The sequence below is a fragment of the Arctopsyche grandis genome, chromosome 6 (genome assembly GCF_051622035.1).
Source record: "Arctopsyche grandis isolate Sample6627 chromosome 6, ASM5162203v2, whole genome shotgun sequence".
Lineage (NCBI taxonomy): Eukaryota > Metazoa > Arthropoda > Insecta > Trichoptera > Hydropsychidae > Arctopsyche > Arctopsyche grandis.
The window spans coordinates 19,352,661-19,372,747 of NC_135360.1; the positions used below are offsets into that span (position 1 = coordinate 19,352,661).

The 20,087-nt window shown below is 33.4% G+C and overlaps 1 protein-coding gene across 1 annotated transcript in view; it reads right to left on the reverse strand.

Moving 5' to 3' along the window:
• Positions 1-1,346: 1,346 nt before the first annotated feature.
• Positions 1,347-20,087, reverse strand: part of LOC143912637 (uncharacterized) — a 67,895-nt gene continuing 49,154 nt past the window's right edge. Inside the window, 1 exon segment of the mRNA XM_077431932.1 lies at positions 1,347-4,410. Within this exon segment, the coding sequence (XP_077288058.1) occupies positions 3,917-4,410 (494 nt within the window). The 3' untranslated portion in view covers positions 1,347-3,916.

A 20,087-nucleotide genomic window follows, 5' to 3' on the forward strand; every position in this document is an offset into this window, starting at 1 on the left:
TACAATATAATCAAATAAATGCATCAAATTGGAAAGAAATCTATAGTGTGACATATTATTTATATTTGTGTATCATATGTTAATTGAAATTAAATACAAATAAAATCGTTTACTATTTAGAAGAAGTTGTACTATTTATTGATTAATTTTCCAGTCTTGTCGAATTTTCTATGAATTTTCTATGAATTTTCGCATAATTTTAACCCCGTATTAAGGAACAGTACATTTGAAATTTTGAAAATAATACCATACAAAACCATTAAACGTAATAATAATAATGTAGGAAAATTATGATAAAGTTTGGTAAATTCATTTTAATAATATATATATTTAAATACAGTTAATTAACAATTTCTGTGCCATCTTTCTTTTAATGTTCGATAAAAGAATTTCTTCGATAAAATATATACACTCATACAAAACGCTTACATAGAATAATTTTAATTTTTACTAACTTTCATATATGTTTATATAGTACAATTTTTTCACATCTCCATAAATCGATTACATTCTGTTTAACATGTAAAATATTCGAAACGAATTGTTCGTTAAATAACAGTACATTTATTTATTAGACCCGCAAATCCTACGAATCCCATTCGCAATTCAATAAACGATCAACTTCTTATTACATTTTCTTTTTACACAACACTATCAATGATTTACATACATTGTTATTGCTTTAAAATGTTTATCTATGCATTGTATGTCTTTGGATTCAGATTCACAAAAGCTGACTTTATCGTTATAATTGAAATAAAATTTAGAAAGACGATAGATATAGTGACAAAATGGCGTCATACAGATCATAAATTTAATATGACAACCACTTTATAAAATTTAAGTAGGTCGGTTTTGTTGTACGAAGGGTCAGCTTTTGTTAATCTGCATCTACTTACTTTGTGGGTTTATTAAAATCAGGTGAACTTCGGTGAAAGCTCGTCATTTTGACGGCAGTCTTTTAGATTCTTGAAATATTCCAAGAAACCGTAATTTAGTGCATGAAAGTATACGTAATTTTTTTGTTAAAAAAGTAAATAAAATTTTTCCTTAAACATCTAAAATCCGAAACGTTCAAAGAGGTTTAAATTTAACATCATACGAGTGTTCAGAAAGATGTTAAGGTTTTTTAGAAATAAATTAATTTTTCATCGCGAGTTTAATAAATTTGTTCGCTCTCGTATACGTTTACCTTACAGTAAGCTCTTGCTTATATAAATTTAATTTTCAATTTGATCATTTTTTTTTTAATTTTTTTTAATCATCGTTTTACTATCAATCAACACAAATAATATAAACACATCACAGTGAAAGTATAAAATGTTTCAATACAAAACTTCGTCGTGCTATATTTTTTTATTCATATAAAAATTTGGCATATGTGTATATTTAAATAAAGAAATTGTTACTAAATTATTTAATAAATGTTCAAAGTACCTGGCGAATTATTCACATTATAACACTAGTTATGTCTGATACAATACAATTACACTTCATATCAATGAAATTTCACAATCATTTCAACATATTTCATTTATCTCGATTGAAAGTACTGAAATCAGTTGAATATAATTTCGTTACTAATCGTTTTTACGCAATCTTTATTTCAATAGATATTAATGTAATTTTCAATTTTTGTTATTTATTTCGAATAAAACAAATTTAATCAATCTTCTGTTTATACCTAGATAATATTGAAATAAAGTATTTACAACCCTCACAAATTCAAGAGATTGATATTCAAATCTTGATTTCAGCACTTTCAATCTGAAACTTACATACATGTTGCCTTAAGATTCGGACGAAATCATCATATTTGAAAAAGCTGTTTGTACACAATCGAATAATTGCACTGTTTAACAAAATGTCTGCGTTTAACAAAATGGATCTTTGTTGAGTTGCAAATTTTCTTATAGTTTTTTAATCACTGAACACGAGTATGACAATAAAGTAGAAGTTTAGAACTATAAATTCATTTTTTGGAGCATTAATTAGATTTTATAATTGATAAGAATTATTTTTTTGAAGTCGTTTAAATAAATAAATTTAAATATAAAATCGATCTTAATAATAATTTTGAATTTAAACTTTTAAAATTATGAGCGACTAGATGATATTGTATATTTTTTTCAATTACCATATTCGTGCTCAGTACAGTTTAGTCATTGAAGAAAAATAATAAAATACATTGGAGACACCACATGTGAATAATAAATGCATATGTACTTACATATATGTATGTATCCGCTGTGTTCCATCTTAATAGAAAGCATATAGAAGTATAACGTATGTTATATTAACGAGTGTCATCGGTCGGATCTATGTACTTACACAGCCTTCATTAGCTCAACTTAAATAACTGAAACCATCTCAAAGCCGAATATGAAATGGGAAACGAAATCGTAGATAACATTGCACAGGATAGCTGCTCCAGTACATTATTCTTCTATGGCATTTTCATTTTCCATTCCGAAAACATTTTCATCAGTATATTTTACGTATGTTAAAATGTGCAAGAATGCTAATAGTTGTGTCTACCCTCATCGCCGAATGTTTTTCCAACTAAACATACATATAGTGAAACGACGCGATGCGACGTGACCTTCACGTTGAGACTTGTCGCTCCACTGTGCACTCAGTCTAAGTACATATTATGTAATAAACATCTTAGAACTGATTCTATGTTGCATATTTTTAGAATGCTATAACGGATATGATATACATATATAATATAAATATATGTATGAGGAAACACACGATAGTAACTCAAACTTTAATTTTACAGATCTTGTATTCAACAAAACACTTTCTTAATTTAATCAAACTTAAAGACTTTCCACTATACATTAATGGAAACCTTGTTCGAACGATTTTCTAGTTCTTACAATAATTCTGGAATTCTTCCACGTTAATATTTTTAAAAGCCTTCACAGTTTTAACATTAAACAAAAATTTCGTATTCACTTCATACTATAAATACATATATACCTGTACATAGTACAACGGTCTTAAACATGTTCCACGTAAGATATTGAAAAAATCCGTGGATGATTTCTTGATATTATATATTTTATAATCCATGTGTATTTTGTTCATATACGAACCAATCTGGCCAATTATAGGGTACACAAAATAACAAATTGACAAACGAACCATGTAGTTTGTCCATGTACAAACTATTAGGCATAAGATCGAGTATTCTCAATCGATTATGCCTACACTGGGTTTCAATATTTTTAATTTTAGCGAGAACTGGAATTATAGCAACATTGTAATGTGGTTCCCATTGTAAATACTTGGCGTTTTGACATGTCAACGGTTTTGACAGTTTCCTGCGATACCTGCTATAAACAGAAGTTTCCTGTGATACCCGATGAGTCTATTTGAAGATAGCTTATATACTAATAGCTCGTGTATGAAAAAAACTAGTATTTTGTGTATAAACTGTAGTGAACACTTGAACTGAAATATATGTACATATGTACTCTTCTGTGACACAGAAAAATATAAAAAATGTTGATAAATGCTGCTTTAGGATCAAACAAAGGAATTATTAAGCATTCAAACAATAAAAAAAATAATAGGAAGAATATACATATGTATGTACAACGTACATCTCAAATTATCAATAACTATACGAAAGGGGACAAACAGCCTTGTAAAATTTTCGTCTAAAATTTTGAATCGTGGGACAATAATCGAATCTTCCTCAAACTATACATAATATATACATATATACGACCAGTTCACGACAGATGTTCGCACACACCCACACATACATAAACACACGTAGAATTCATATGAAAGTCAATAAATATTATATGTAAAGTCACACCGCGCTCAATTTACCACTGGCACTGTGTCGTTAAAAGCAATAAGTTCTGGAGACATCACACATGCCCCTTGCATCTTCTTGTCATCCGTAATAGTACTGGGCATTGGAACATCTATTGAGGCTGCGGGGGCTCACGACCACGTCAGTGGGCGCAGGCCCTCGTCTTAGGGTTCCGCCCTCGACTATCCGAGGCAGGGTCGCCATGCTGACCACGTACTCGTCCCCAGGGCCGTACATGTTACCGGGGCCTCCGGGAACGAACGCTGCATTTGCGAGGGCTCTAGGCGCGTACCTGGCTGGTACTTCGGAGAACGCTGCGACCCTTTCTGGTTTGAGCGATGAGTTAACAGCGGCTATGGGCAGCGCCGTGGTCATGTCTATGTCACCATCCACTTCGGAGATGTTGTCGCCGAATCCATTGGGCAGATCTGTGGTCGCCGATATGTCTGGGGCTTTGGAGTCCCCTCGTTGGCAATGGCGTCTGAGGGCGCAATGGGCAGCTCCGGCGCATAGGAATACCACCAAAGCGCCTCCAACACTCACTGCTATGTAAAGGTAGAGGCTGTCTCTCAGTCCTGAAAAAGTCAAATAATATTAGGGTTTATTATTAGCTTTGAACGATAAAACAATAATATAGAGTTATGTTTGATCTTATGTTATATACATATATGTATGTATGTTTGTAGTTTGAGACCTCATATTTCCAGTAATTATTTACATGTTTAGAATAAACATGTTCAGTAGTAAACAAGAGGAAATAAATAGATGTGTGAAATCAGAATGGAGTGATTTTTTTTTAGTAAATAAGCCTACTTTAAAGGTCGATGAAATCGATCAATAGAGCTCTCTATATGAGACCACCACCCCCTCAACGAATACAGCCTGAGAGACCCTTTAGTTAGAGAACGAGTCGGTTGTTCAGCAATATAGGACTATGTAGAACAACCGCACATGACTGCTCTATAAAAAAAAATTAAAAGATCTTCGCTCAATGTGTTTTTCCAGTGATGACGTATGTCCATGAAACTTGGATATTGAATGCCAAGATGTTACGTAAAATCCAATGTACTCAAAGAAGTCTGAAACAATGTATGCTCAGCATAATAAGGAGCGATAGGAAACGGAACACATGGGTTAGAATTAGAAGTATGACAAAGGTGGTTGATGTAATGATGAAAGTAAAGATATTGAAATGGCAATAAGTGGATCACGTATCATATATGTTTTATTTTCATTACATTTATTTTTACATATGTATATATGTATATACCAGGAAGGCTGAACAGGGAAACCCCAATGCGTCTTCCTGGAAAATTAATTACAAAAAATGCAGAATTTTTATTACATAAATCACTAAAATTTCGAGAAGCTGAAGAACACGAAATTAACAATTAATTAATTAATCCATTGACATATATGAATTTTTAGACTTGTACAATTTTTTTTACAAATTGCACTTACATTAATACAAAAGATTTGTGACAGCAGGTAAAATGATTTTTTTGCCAATTTAAAGCAACCGTTTCAACAATGATCGGATAAAATTGGCAAACTCTGATAAGAAACGATCGACTTGGACTCACAAAAATCCAAGTCTAACCAGCAGTATATTTAATATTAGCCCGGGATCGAACCCAATGATCTCTTGGTGCTAAACATAAACGCAACCACTGAGCTATACTGCTGGCTATATATATATGTAGAATTGATTTTTAAACGAGCCGAGATAGAGTGTGTGTGGTATGCCTGGGAGAGACCGGATGCGTGTTGTTATGGTCACTTGTTGGAGAACAGGCCCGAAGACATGTGTTAATAAATACATAGTTCTGACTTAATCTGCGTTTCACTTGGAATCCTTCACATCCGGATCCTATATTTGGGGGCTTTGTCCGGGATGCCCGAAGACATTCCAGTGACAGCCAGAAGCGGTCAGACGACGACGCGGAGTTTTGACAGTTGAGGTTAGGACGCGCGCGCGATGACGAGAACGCGTACGACGAAGCCCGTGACGTCGGTGACGTCATGTCAGCGAACACGCCACACGACGATGATGATATCCAAGACGATAACGCCATTGTCAGCGTCAGTTGTACGTCGGCTAACTGTCGTGGAGATGCAGAGGTTCGCGGACTTAGACGAAGATGATGACGACGAGGATGAAGAGGAAGAAGAAGACGAAGTGCCATATTTTGACAGAGACAAATTCGAGACTTACGCGCCACGGTTTAAGGGGATCGGCGGTGTGCCAATCAGCCAGTGGATTGTGCGCATGGAAGAATTTGCGAAGTTCTTCCACTGGACGCCCCTGCAGCAACTGGTCTACGGGAGAGTATATTGCGTAGGAACAGCGAGAATGTTCCTGGATTCAGAAGGGATAATTAGATCATGGACTATCCCTAAGCAGAAGCTGATAGAAGAGTTCCAGTGGGATGACGAAGAGCTCGTCTTTGAAGAACGAGAAATGCTTGCTCAAGCAGAGCCCATTGACTCCGATTCAAGTGGGGCCGGTGAAACACCAGACGACGAACCCAGGGTGACGGGACCCGTGAGAAACCGTGAAAACCGAGAAAGACTGAGTTCACGATGCTACAATTGTGGTGGACGGGGTCATTTAGCAGCCGACTGTAGGTTTAAGACGAGAGGAACTCGTTGTTTCAATTGAAACGAGTTTGGGCACATATCAGCTCAATGTAACAGCACCAAAACAAAGACTGTCTTGACAATACAAGAAGAAATAAGAGAACCAGTCAGTATTCCAATACAAGAAGAAATAAGAAAAGAAGTCAGTATTCCAACACAAGAGGACGGTGTGGACACGAGTGAAAAAGATATGACTAAATTACAAGAAGAAATAAGAGAACCAGTCAGTATTCCAACACAAGAGGACGATGCGAACATGGCTGATGGAGATGTAAACATGGCCGATGTAAGTGTGAACAGTGATGGTTTGCACAGAAAAAGACCTTTGCAGCAACGGGCTTCGCGAGAGATGTCTGCTCAAAGAGAACTCATTGTTTCCAATAATGAAGAGGACGATGCGAACATGGCTGACGTAAGTGTGAACAGTGATGGTTTGCACAGAAAAAGACTTTTGGATTACGGAGACATATCATTTTCAAATACAGATGAACCACCCGATGATCAATTTGGAAAAGGATCTAAGGATTATAGTCATTTGAAGAATTCTGAAGATGAGAATAAAGAAAAGGAGAAACATAAAGACAAAGAGAAAGATATGGCTAAATCACAAGAAGGATTAAGGGACCCACTCAAAATTTCAACACCAAAAGACACTGTATTCACTTTCAAGCTCGGTCGTAGTCGGATTGATGTTAATTCAATGGAAAAGAAAATAGATCCACGGATTGAGAAAAGACTTACTGGATGTATCAGTGAGCTAGAACCAATATGTGTTGACTTCATTTATGGTAAATTACTAGCAGAAAATCTGTGGGGTGACGGCAGATTCATCGGATGCTCACGGAGAATCGCCGCGGGCATTGGATAGAATTTAAGTTGTACCGATGGAAGGGAAGTGTGCGTTTGTGAATTAGAGAAAAAGTGAAATACCTGGAGGGTTTTTAGTTAAGCCTTACTTGTAATTTGATGATTGAAAAGTGTAATGTTTTATTGCTTATTCTAGTATTTTTTGGGAAGTGCTTTGTATATTGAATCATGTTTTAATTTGGTTACATGCTTAGAAGAATATAAGATAACTGTATTGAAATGTAATTCTAGTAATGTTTTAAAATGTGATTGTTTCCGATGTAAAGATTTAACTTGTCATTGTAAAGGTATTGATTTTAATGTTTTGTATTGCTTGAAATAATTTTAAATTGTAATTGTGATGATTTATGTGTAACTTTAATTGTTATGTGTAACTTTATTGAAGATTGAATTGTGTTGAAATGAAAAAATTGATTTGTAGTGAAATGTGTAACGATTAATTTGTTATAATTGTAATTGTTATGTAAATTGTAAAATGATTGATGTATAAGTGTATTGAAATGTAGTTGTGATGATGATTGTAATTGTGATTTAAATTGTAATTGTGACAATTGAAAGCATGTTTAGAAGAATATAAGATGATTTTATGGAATGGAAGATTAAACATTGTTGAGGATGATAGAGGAAATGTTTTAAAAGAATGTAAGATGATACATTGTATAGAGTAGAAGATGAAATGTAAAAGAATGTGAGATGAAATGCTGTAAAAATATAAAAGACGAAGAATGTCATCCGAGGGCGAATGACAGTCAGGAATGACCGAATGTAGAATTGATTTTTAAACGAGCCGAGATAGAGTGTGTGTGGTATGCCTGGGAGAGACCGGATGCGTGTTGTTATGGTCACTTGTTGGAGAACAGGCCCGAAGACATGTGTTAATAAATACATAGTTCTGACTTAATCTGCGTTTCACTTGGAATCCTTCACGTCCGGATCCTATATATATATATATATATATATATATATACATATATACATATATAATATCGCTATTCTGTATGTCTGTCTGAGATAACGCTCGCCGTACTATAATAGTCGTTTCGATTCGACATGTGTATGTACATACGTACATACACATGCAGTTTGTCGACATATGTACATACATACTACCCTTAAGCCAGCAGTTTGGCTTAGTGGTAGCGTATATATTTAGCACCACTGAGGTCAAAGGTTCGAGTCCTCGCCATCTGCTGGTTAGATTTAGGGGTTTTGTGACTTCAAATCGATAGTTTCTCTATCAGAGTTTGCCAATTTTATCTGATCATTGCTGAAACGGTTCCTGAAAATTGGTATTAGATCTATTCCTGTTGTCACAAAATCTGCCTGTGTATAATTTGTAATAATTATGCACAGTAATCTGAAATCTATAGATATCTCTATAGACATCTCTATAATTTCGAATTTATTATATGTATAAAAATTGTACACAAAAAAAATCTAAAAATAATCCATAGATGTCTCTATGATTATTATTTCTGATTAATTGTTATATGCTATATATTCCGATTGTATATGTATTACTGTATTTCTGATTTCTGATTGTTTATGTATTTTGTATTTCGTTAACGTACACCCGTCGCATTGGAGCAAATCTGTAATGACGAGTGTATATTGATTTGTAACAATAAAAATAAAATATATGTACACATCTAAACCACTGCCAAAACGTAAATAAGAATATAATAAAAAAACTTCTATATATACTGTTCAATACCAATGTTTCCTCTAGGCAAATAGACAGCGCTAAATCTCTGAGAATATACCGCCATCTCAAGAAAATTTTATTAAATTAATTAATTAATTTTTCTATCGGTGTTTTATATTGTTTATATGTAGGTAGGTAGGTACTTTCATTACTTTCTTTATAGTATGTAAGGTTGCCTCGAATTGACAATATGACAAAGCGTGTACAATTTAAATTCAAATCCCAGTCAGACAATGGTAACGGAATTGAGTAGGTGTGCGGCTGTTTTTGAAGAACCGCCCCGACAGTTAAATCAGATGAATTGACAAACTTTGGTTGGGAAGATCGATTTGGATGCCACAATTATTCAAATTTGATCAACAGCATCACATAAATACACCACTTTGTACATACATACATACATACATATATACCTATTTAATCTTGGTTATTTTCACTCTATACACACTTTTTGATTTCGGGGAAACCCTAGCATTACTTCATATCTTCTTCTCCATCGTCCGGCCGCTCTTTCGGCGAATATATATACATATGTACATAAAAGATAATATTTTCACGTAAAGCCTTCCTGGTAATAACCCCTACCATTTTCAACACTAAATTGAAAAGTGGACCTTTCCTGCACACGCTCACCCTACACGGAGATATAACCGGAAAATTATTTTTCCTCAGATTGAATCGCCTCAGTCCATATAGCTCGATCTTGTTATAAAAACGGTACGAGTAGATAGACACTATAGTGACATTCCACTTTGGTAAAAAAAATCGACACGTTATGCAAAAATCGACGAGGCAAACTCACACCATTCTAATTTAACCGAGAAAATATGTAGATCTTACAAATTACACAGCGGGAAAACTTTTATACGAAGTTGAGGTTATTTTTGAAGAAGCTCAGCTCAGCACACGTGTTCGCATGTATTAGCATCGAATTTGTAAGATGGTATTACAAAGTTCCTTTGTGAAGGTATCTACATACTTAGATGGCTGTGCTGTGGTGTTCTTATTAGCTTATTTCTGGGAAAGAAGACAATTGGAATTCGATACGGGTCTTTATTTGAATATCAGTCACATAAATTCGACTCAACATATCTCTAATAATTAATTTTCATTATAAATAGCTTGTGCAGCTAATTATGATAGAATATCGTGCTTTTGTTTTCGCTTCGATATATTTTTGATCAAATTAATTAATATGTGATTAATTCTAAAATCTGGGTGTTAGTCGTATTACACGGTATGTTCTGATTCATGTCATGTTTTGATCCCCGACCCTACCGCATTGGTCCCCGAATCCTCAATAATGCAGAAATTAATTTGTAAACATTTAATTATAACGCTTGTATCCACAAAATACACCTAATACGATTCCATCGTTGAATTTGGAAACCTTTTCAGATTATTATACGAAATGTGTACGTATGTGTTTATGAGTAGGCGTACACGTGAAAAGCTTTACGGGCTTTAATTAATGTTATTGAATATAATAATGAGAATTATATTCAATAACACATATTAAATAGAGCCGACGAGGACAAAACTTAATTGCCGATTTTTATTATATTTAATTCATGGCTGTGGAGTCGGAGTCGGAGTCGTGGAGTCGCGGTGTTTTGGCCGGAGTCGGATTCGGAGTCGGAGTCGTGAAAAATGAGCGACTCCGATCGTTTCACTCCGAACAAATAAATAGAGCTAAGAACGCTCTGTTTGAATTAATAATTCGTATGAAAGGTCTTCGAGTGGGAAACGAGACAACATCAGGCAGCTTTGATCAATCAATACTTGAATTATCATCATCTTCATCCGACACCACTGAATATGAAGATGATTTTGAAAAAAATCTCAACAAGAAGAAATAAAACATCCTCGTTTGAGTCCCAATATAGCAGACGAAGGAGACTCTATTTCAAAAATTTAAAATGAATTTTACGATGCATTAAAAATGGTGGAAAAAATTGACCGAGCTTATAATTTAAATGATAAAATGGCAATACAGCAGTATCCAGAAATCGTAAAAGATTCATCGTTGATCGTTACAGCATCGCCGCCAACCCAAGTATCTGTAGAGCGGTTATTTTTCGCTCTTAAAATCCTCAATTCTGGTTTGAGAGATTCTACGAATACAGATTTAATAGAAGCAATGTTGTTTTTAAGAATAAATTCACATAAATAATTAATAAAGTTTGATCATATTTTATTTTTATGCCTCTAACATGAAAAATATTTGCAAAAATAAAATCATGTTGTTGGTAAATATCGGAATCAGAGTCGGAGTCGGAGTCGTGATTTTTTTTAATGACTCCACAGCCCTGATTTAATTAGCTCTGCTATAAAGCTTAAAATAATTTTAATGCATTTCTTATTGAAAAATATTTGAATTTATCTTAAAGCCCGTATTTATTTTTTTACAGAATATAGAGTTTTAAAAGCTCTTATTTAGATATATAGAATGTACATATATGTATGTATATTACAAATACAAAGCATCGGTCAACTGGAAGTGACAATTTACTGTTCGATTTTTCTTCCACTATTTTTTTCGACCCTTTAAACATGTGTGCTCTTCAAGAGAAATTTCAAGTGTAATCCTTGTATCAATGTGATGAAAATAATAAAAAATAAAGAAGTGGGACTTTTTCCTCTTAGGAAAGTCAAAAATGTTGTGACCACACGATTTTTTCTACACCCCTGAACGTATCTAGCTGAAAATTTATATTTGTGTTCTTTTTGTAGTAACTGATAAGTTGTTATATTTGTATTCTTTGTGTGATAAGGTTTTGGTTCTCATAATTCATAAACCGGAAGTAGTAATTTTTTTTACAACAAAATTTCATTATTTCATTTTGACCTTTTAAATTATTTCTATCTTCTTAATGTTTTATATTTATAATATTTATAGTGATGTTAAGTAATAAAAAAAAAATTGAATAAAATCCGACAATCGGAAGTAGAGCTTTTGTCTTTTTTGAAGTTTCCCTACATTTGCGCTCAATTTGGATCAAAAATACCCTCACAGCCGGTATGTGTACATATGTACATATGTTTCATTAACAAATTTTGATTTATACTTCTTCTATTCCTCAAATACTATAATCTATGTAGATGAAGTCCTGGGTTGGTCACATCCGAAGTTTTTAATATCACATTTCAATTCTAAATTTAAATAAGATTTTAAAAACTAGCGCTTTGAAATTTATACGAACTTAGAGAAATGCAATTAATTGTTCACGTATGAAATTACGCGAATGACAAATTACATGCGGTTTTCATTCGTTGCATTCGAACTAATCGATCGGGAACTAAACGGAGCTTCATCGTTCAAAATCACAGAGCACGTACATAATTATTTAAGTACATTTACGATACGTATATATATATATATATATATATATATATATATATATATATATATATATATATATATATATATATATATATATATATATATATGTATATATATATATATATATATATATATATATATATATATATATATATATATATATATATATATATATCACACTGTATACCAACTCCATGAAAGCATCCATCGAAAAGATATACAGAGACAAATGTTTAAATTTGCACGGCACTTTTGGCCACATCGCTGGACCAAATATGGTGAATGATTTACGGGTCGGCTAACTTCGGACATTAATCAAAAGCGTATTTGGGTGTACGTCATCGCAAATGGACATACATATAAATATATACATACACTAAATATAATAAAAATAACACGAGAGAGCTTTCATCGAAGGCGGAGGATTGTCAAGCGTGTGACGACTAACCAAATACATTGCCGATGATGAATGGACCGTCAAATATTGAAATTTTTCACCGAACGATTAATTAATGTGATGGAAAGTGTCGGCACCTTTTTACTTTCGTCCTTGTCAACATTAAATGTTCTAGTGGTTTATTTTTTGTCCAGGAATTTGATTGATAAAAAAGTGCAATATATTTTATATAAATATTTGAATAATAACATATTATAATATGAATTAAAAACTTCTAACACAATTGAAATTAAATGGAGATGAATAAATACAACCTTTATTATAAAGCATTAGATTTCAATAAACGGTGAGATATTTGAGCACCAGCCATTGAGTCGTATGAAGGGCTAAAACCACCTAGTGAAGGGCTAAACCCACCTTTATGATGTTATATTATACTATAAATCCAAAGCAAAGATAACAAATTTATCTGTAATAAAATATTTTCAAAGTGTTCATTATATAAAATTAATTTTAAAGCCTGTCCAAGTGATATTATTATACAATTTTTAAATATTTCCAAAAATGTGAAATTTATAAATACTGATGTTTTTTTACAACCGATTCAAGTCACTAACCAGTTATTATAATATCTATTTATTTTACAACTAGCCAGCAACATAGCATCATAGTGTTTAGCGTATAATGCTAACAGCTGAGGGGTCATGATTTCGATCCCTGATCCAGTGTTGCTGGCCAGACTTTGGATATATGTATGTACTTATGTCACTCCAGGTCGATCTTTTCCTATCAGATCTTGCCAATTTATCTGATTTTGTTGTTGAAACGGTTCCTATCAAATTGGCCACCTACCCTTTTTTATCAGCATTATTTGAATTTAATTTTAAATTTATAATAAAAATATTATATTAAGGACAAATAGTAAACACGTTGGGTAGTGAAGAAGACGAAATAGAGAGACATATGGAATTAAGACGGAGTACGTTTGGACTAATGAACGCCGTTTTTAAATCAAAAAAGTCACTTTGTTTTGCCAGTGATGACGTATAATTGTGAAACGCCAAAATGCTACACTAAATCTAATGCACTCAAAGAAGTATGGAATGCTGTATGCTCCGCATAGCGAGGAAAGATAAGAAGCGGAATATGTACATAGGCGGGAAAAATTAAAAAGGAAATGGGTATCACGGGATAGTGAAGGGATTTAAATAGTTTGGGTTGCGTAACTAGAAGTATGGACAGCATAAGTGCTAGAATGGTACCCAAGAGAATGTAAAAGGGTAAAAAGAAGACCACAAGAAAGATGGGTAGGCGAAATTAGGAAAATATATGTGAGTGAGATGGATTGAGTTGCGCAAAACAAAGATTAATGGAAGCGGTTTTGGAGAGGCTTTCATTCAGCAGTGAATGGTGAATGGTTGTAGATGATGATGATGTTTATATGAAATATTGAAGAATAAAGATTTTTTTCAGATATCTGAACCGCAAAATGTGGTGTAAAATAAGCTTTAGTACCAAAATATATGTACATAAATAGATTTTTTTTTTCAAGAATTGCATGGGAAAGTTCCAGCCGTGAATAACAATTTTATGCTCTAAATTCTAGACACGTTTAAGGATCACTATTCCCTGCAAATCTGCCCTTCTTCAAAATGCGGCAAGCCGAAACTTAGAGGCCCACCGAACCCCGGTTGTGACAAGTGAAAACAGTGTTTCGGTGTGTTTACCCGCGGAAAAGAGGAAGTCGCGGAGTGTGCGCGCGCACACAATGGCGGATTTCCGCTACGCACAACCAAAACGTGATATCCGGTTCCGTTTTGCCAATATTGACGTGTAAATTCACGCTGAGAACACGGGCCGGGCAAATATTTGCCGTGAGTCGAATCTCTTCATCTTTCGCGACGATTTCTACGCGACTTCTGCTCTTAATGACTGATAAATATTCACCAGCTCACTCAATTATGTATTTTATATGCCGTAACTCACACTTTTTCAACATCTCACTGAACGATTTGGTTCCTAAATAATCATTGTTAACTGGGAACACTTCAATTTAATGGACTGGTTTGATGATGGGGGAGGGCAGGAGATGATCACTGAGACGTACAATTTTTCAAGTTTATCACCATGAAAGACTATGTTAAATATAATCAAAAAGTGGAATGGAGACAGTTTACAGAAACAATATAAAGAAAGGAATTGTTTAAAATCAACTTGAATAGTTAAAAATAGGTTGAAAATTTTTCACACTTCCATATGAAGCTTTTACTAATTTGAATTTATTGTATTGGGTTAGATTTCAACCCGATTATACGTCATGTTATTTTTTTCATATATGCCATAGTGCTATGATAGGTCACCCCAAATCTATATCTTAGCTAATGGTGTACATAATATGTATGTGGGTGAGAAGTATGACAAGGTTAATGGATATAGTGAAGAGTTTGAAATGGCAATGTCTGGGTCACGTAGCTGGAAGAATGGACGAAAGTGGAAAAAAATTTAGACTGGTAATAAAATATGTTAAAATGGTACCCAAAAACAATATACAAGGTTGAAATGAACACCACAAATAAGATGAGTAGACGAAATTAAAAAAAATGTGTGTGCCGAGATAGGTGACAGTTGCACAAAAGAGCATGTAAGCATGTTGGTGAGACTTTCATCCAGCAGTGAATGGTGAATTGCTGTAAATGATGATATGTACATATGTACATATATACCTATACATATATACATATACGTAAATATCCAAACACATTATTAAATTAAGGTATACAAATTGTTTACTGCAACAAGCAACCAATTTAGACTAGCTGCATCTGTGGGAGACGGAGGGGGGGTGATATTATTAGATCTGTTATACTAATTAAGTATGATAAATTGGCAAACTAATAGGAGACGACCGATCTGGATTTAATAACCATTCAGAACAGCGACGGACGTTCATATGTATGTAAATATATACATGTACCCAAAATCATCGATAAAATCGAATAATTCTTTTTGACGACTTCTAAAAAATTTGAAGTTGCAAGTTAGCATTAAATAATATTCAAATACATACATATGTATATACATTCTCAAAATTAAATATATGAAAAAATAATCAGATGAGATTTATGTATATAATACTATTCCATCAACATATGAAAAATATTTGAAATATTTAATATTGGCATAAGTCCACTTAACTTCACTTCGAGAAATATTTCGCAAAACATTAAATATATTGTTTTGCGTTTAACAATTTTTAAAAATACTGATGGCTTGTAATACGTTTATTATGGTTTTCCGAGATTCTGGACATATCGAAATGACAAAAAAAAAAAAATGATAACAATAAATTTGAAATGAAGTCAAAGAGAAATAGTGATTTTGGAACAAATATAACGTCTCATATATTTACAGTTTTAATTCATTTGAATTACATATGAATTAACGCAATTACGTCAGAAACCCATTTTAGTAGAATAACACAGATGTAAACATTCACGAACAAATTCTGTTTTTATTTAGTCGTTTGACATTGTGGGCGATTCAATTAAATCGCACGTTTATTCGGATATAAACGAATTCGGCTAAACCAATTAACCGCAAATTCGTTAACTGTTTGTTGGAAACCTTTTTACACAATGATTATAAATACACACATATACAATACAAACCAAAATCTATTTTATTCCGTTTCTTTTTTATTAAATTTATTTTTTTTTTATTAAAAAAGAACAGAGCTTTGATTACATAAGAATTCTTTTGACACAGAATCGTTCCTTTCGTGCCGAATCAAAGTGAAAAATATATTAGTTGCGAAGTGCTTTATAATTAAAATGATAACAACAATTCGATAGGCCCCTTGAACCATTCATAAACCACCCGCCCCCATCCCCTATTTTGTCGATGCTGGCTAAGCAATTTAAATGGAATTATAGAGATTCGGACCCAATGTCCTGGAAACTGTTCAACTAAGCATGTTTCAGCATCTAATCCCGAACGAAGGGTATTTTGTCACATCGGATACCCTCTGGAAGGGTAGATTTCACCACTAAGACTTTTTGAATAACAGACTACCCTCTGAGCTACAGAGTGACGGTTTTGTACTACAGTCGAATTTCAAAGATCGAAGGTACATTGTACATATACATATATATATATATATATATATATATATATATATATATATATATATCTGAAATCAAAAATATATGTATAACAAATATAATCACGGCTTATATTAAAAATTTAATATCGCCTCAGTGTGCTTCTATGTAGTATGAGTATTATAAATATTGTATTTCTTGCGCAAGCATACATAATGTTACGTACGCTTATGAAATGTCTTTTATTGACTCTAATAAAAGGTAACCTTTCAGAGGCAGCACCTGAAGTGGCCGAAGAGTCAAAAGCGAACTTTTCAATTTCGGCCTAATGGCCGGTGTGTTCAGGATTCGATTTCGCGTAAGATTTGAAATTTTTTCATTGCGAAAAAATCCGATCCGCAGCATCGGAATACGCTTTTATTGAAAACGTGATGAGCTCGGCGAGGCCTTCCTTTGTATATGATACAATATTGCGAACCGGAAAAATACCGTTTGTAATAGAAGTTCCAATTCAAAATTGGTCACATAACTCGTTGTTTCATTTGAAAATTTTTCTACTTCAGCTTCGAAAGGATTGGTATCAAGCTACACAATAATATTAAATCTGATTTAAATTTAAATCTCTTTATGAACGGCCAAGTTTTTTGTACGAAGTCTTTAATGTCTTCTTTATATCTACGTTGGAATAACTTTTCAATACGTTCTGGATAAAAAATAAAACGATGTGAATGGTGGGTAGACATTATGAATATGTTTATGCGAAATCGATATCGAGAATCCCTGCTACACATTTAGACCATCTGTTACTATGGGTTGTCCAGGCAAATGTACTACTCTTTGTAAATGTTGTTACCTCCATAGACGACTGCAACGAATTGAGCAAATATAGACTACCGGAAAAAGGATATGGATATGAAAATATGGATTAAACTGGATTAAAATAAATCATATTGTATGTACATGAAGCTAGCAGGATACAATAAGATTTATGTGGTTGTGTTTATGGTAAGCACCGAGAGATCATCGGGTTCGATACCGTGAGCTGACCTATATTGAAAATATTTTTTTCTGAGTATAAATTCTTTAGTGCTGCTGGACAGCACTGAAGTGCTGTATAAGCTATAAAGTCTGTCCAGCAGCACTCGTGCTGCTGGACAGACTTGGATATTTGTGACTACGTCGATCGTTTCCTATCACAGTTTGCCAATTTATCTGATTTCATTGGTGAAACGGTTCCTCCATCAAATTGGCAGAAACCATCCTAACTACTATGTCACCACTATTTGAATATGATTTATGTCCAATAAAATTTATGTACATATAATATAAGTTGAAATCCTTATACGTTAATTTCGAGTTTTTTATCATCTCGAAATTCAGCGATTTTTGTAATAAAAAAATGTTGAAATGTTTTTGAAATGCTGCAAAGCCCAGAAAGGCACATCGGGGTTTACCTGTTAGGCCTTCCTGATATACATATACATATGTATGTAAAATAAAATAAAATAAATTAATATTTCAAGTGCCATATATAATACATATGTACATATGTAATTGAGGTCAAATTGGATAACACGAAAAATTCACGCAGCAAATACAACTTAACAATTTAGAAATGTAAGTTTTCAGAAAATTTAAGTATCAAGAAAATTAATTGTATATAAATTATAAAAATTTAGGAATGAAATTTAAAGCTGTATTATTTTATTGGGTTTCAAAGCCAATAATCATGTTTGTATGTTTCAAATATTATGCAATTACATATTCCGAGTGGCATCTCGTACGCTGACAAGAACCGGATAGTCGTCATTGCACGTATGAAAAGCTCCGTAAATTCGATAAAAGACAAATAGAAATGAAAGTTTCCGAGAGGTAATTTTAAAAATCGAATGCGATTTCCACCCCCACGGAAACGACCCATCTGCATAGAAATGGTTATGGTATCGGTAAAATTCAAACGTTCTTTTTTAAGTATACGATCGTCCGCTGCACCACCGAAAATTACTGTTATACCCATAATATTATTTAAAAATAAAATGCCATTATTTTTATCAACACATACGTGATGTGCTTGCTATTCGAATAGGAAATTTATTCAAATTGAGCCAAATCGCTATCAAAACGACGATTACCGGGAATTTTTCTTAAAATTTAGACCATTTCGTGGAAGTTTTTTTTTTATGTACATATACATACATATATTGGTCTGCATATACCTACATATATTTTTATATGCAGACCAACTGTCAGAATTCTTCGCGTGTTTTGATTTGATAAAACAAAACATTTCATGTACCGCAAGAAACATGATATGTATACATATTTTATTTTTATTTTTATTTTATTTCAATCGAATTTGTACACTCGCCTTTACATATCACTCCAAAGTAACGAGTGTATTAATATACATAGATACAATACGATCACTACAGTCAATACAAGCATTTATACAATTATACAATGCGAAGTCATACAAATATCGGGTTTGGTGCAAACGATCGACAAGCGCCAGACAGACTGAACCACAGATTAACTGGATGGCTGCTTTAAACGCAATTCTCGACTTTACGAATGATAGATTGCACATCAGATGACGAGTAACCTTTCGATGTGCTCAGATGCAATTATTAAAATTGAGTTCGATCTTTCTGGCGAGTTTTTAATAATATAATAAGGAAAAATTCGGAACTAAAGTAACAGAAGCATAGAACGTGTACAGGGTAGGTATGTCAGGACTTCGGGTAGATTTCGCTTAGTGTAAGTACGAGCAGTGTGCACGCATAAGGTACACGTGTCGTTAATCTGTGGTTCAGTCTGTCTGGCGTTTGTCGATCGTTTGCACCGCATTGACAAATATCATCCACGGTGACATCTATGGAGAAATTTTTGCAGCATTTTTATTATACAAATCGGCAAAACCTGAAAACTCGAAATTTTGCGAGAAAAGAGAATAGAGAAATTTGCAGCATTTATACAAATTGGCGAAAAATCGAGAAGCTGAATAACTCATTTTTTTGTAGAGAGATAGGGCAGGGATGCTAATTTGCTGGAACCGTTTCAATGAAAATAGGAAACGATCCACCTGGAGTCACAAACCAAGGTCTGACTATCAGCTACTAGTGGAAACCGAACCGTGACTAATCAGCTCGAAAGCATAATTTGCTAACCACTAGTCAATTCTGCTGGTTACATACATAATT